This window comes from Fulmarus glacialis, unplaced genomic scaffold (genome assembly GCF_000690835.1).
Source record: "Fulmarus glacialis isolate BGI_N327 unplaced genomic scaffold, ASM69083v1 scaffold7268, whole genome shotgun sequence".
Classification (NCBI taxonomy): Eukaryota; Metazoa; Chordata; class Aves; order Procellariiformes; family Procellariidae; genus Fulmarus; species Fulmarus glacialis.
The window spans coordinates 1,599-1,865 of record NW_009226236.1 but is presented as its reverse complement, the minus strand read 5'-3'; the positions used below and the strand labels follow the sequence as shown (position 1 = coordinate 1,865).

Here is a 267-nt window from a genome sequence, read left to right as displayed (position 1 = left end):
ACTTTACCCATCAGGGGGGTCCAAGCCAAGGACGAGGCTGTCTATTACTGTGGTGGCTACGACAGCAGCAGTGCTGCTGCCACGGTGACACAGAGCAATGGGGAAGTGATACAAAATCCTCCTGCCATCGCAGGGCCAGTTAGGAGTCTCCACCATGGCCCTGCCCTTGCTGCCCCGTGCTGGAAGTCACTATGCCTGGTGTCCCGGCTCGGCTGACCCTTATAGCCCCAGGTCTGTGCCTGTCCCCTGTCATTTGGGGAGGAGAGT

The 267-nt window shown here is 59.2% G+C and overlaps 1 gene segment (V, D, J or C); it reads left to right on the top strand.

Annotated features, from left to right (window-relative positions):
• The window catches only part of LOC104080360, a gene marked incomplete at both ends in the record, with an annotated part of 604 nt that extends 466 nt beyond the window's left edge, over positions 1–138 (top strand). The window contains 1 exon segment of the V gene segment in view: positions 4–138. Coding sequence covers positions 4–138 — 135 coding nt within the window.
• Positions 139–267: the final 129 nt, after the last annotated feature.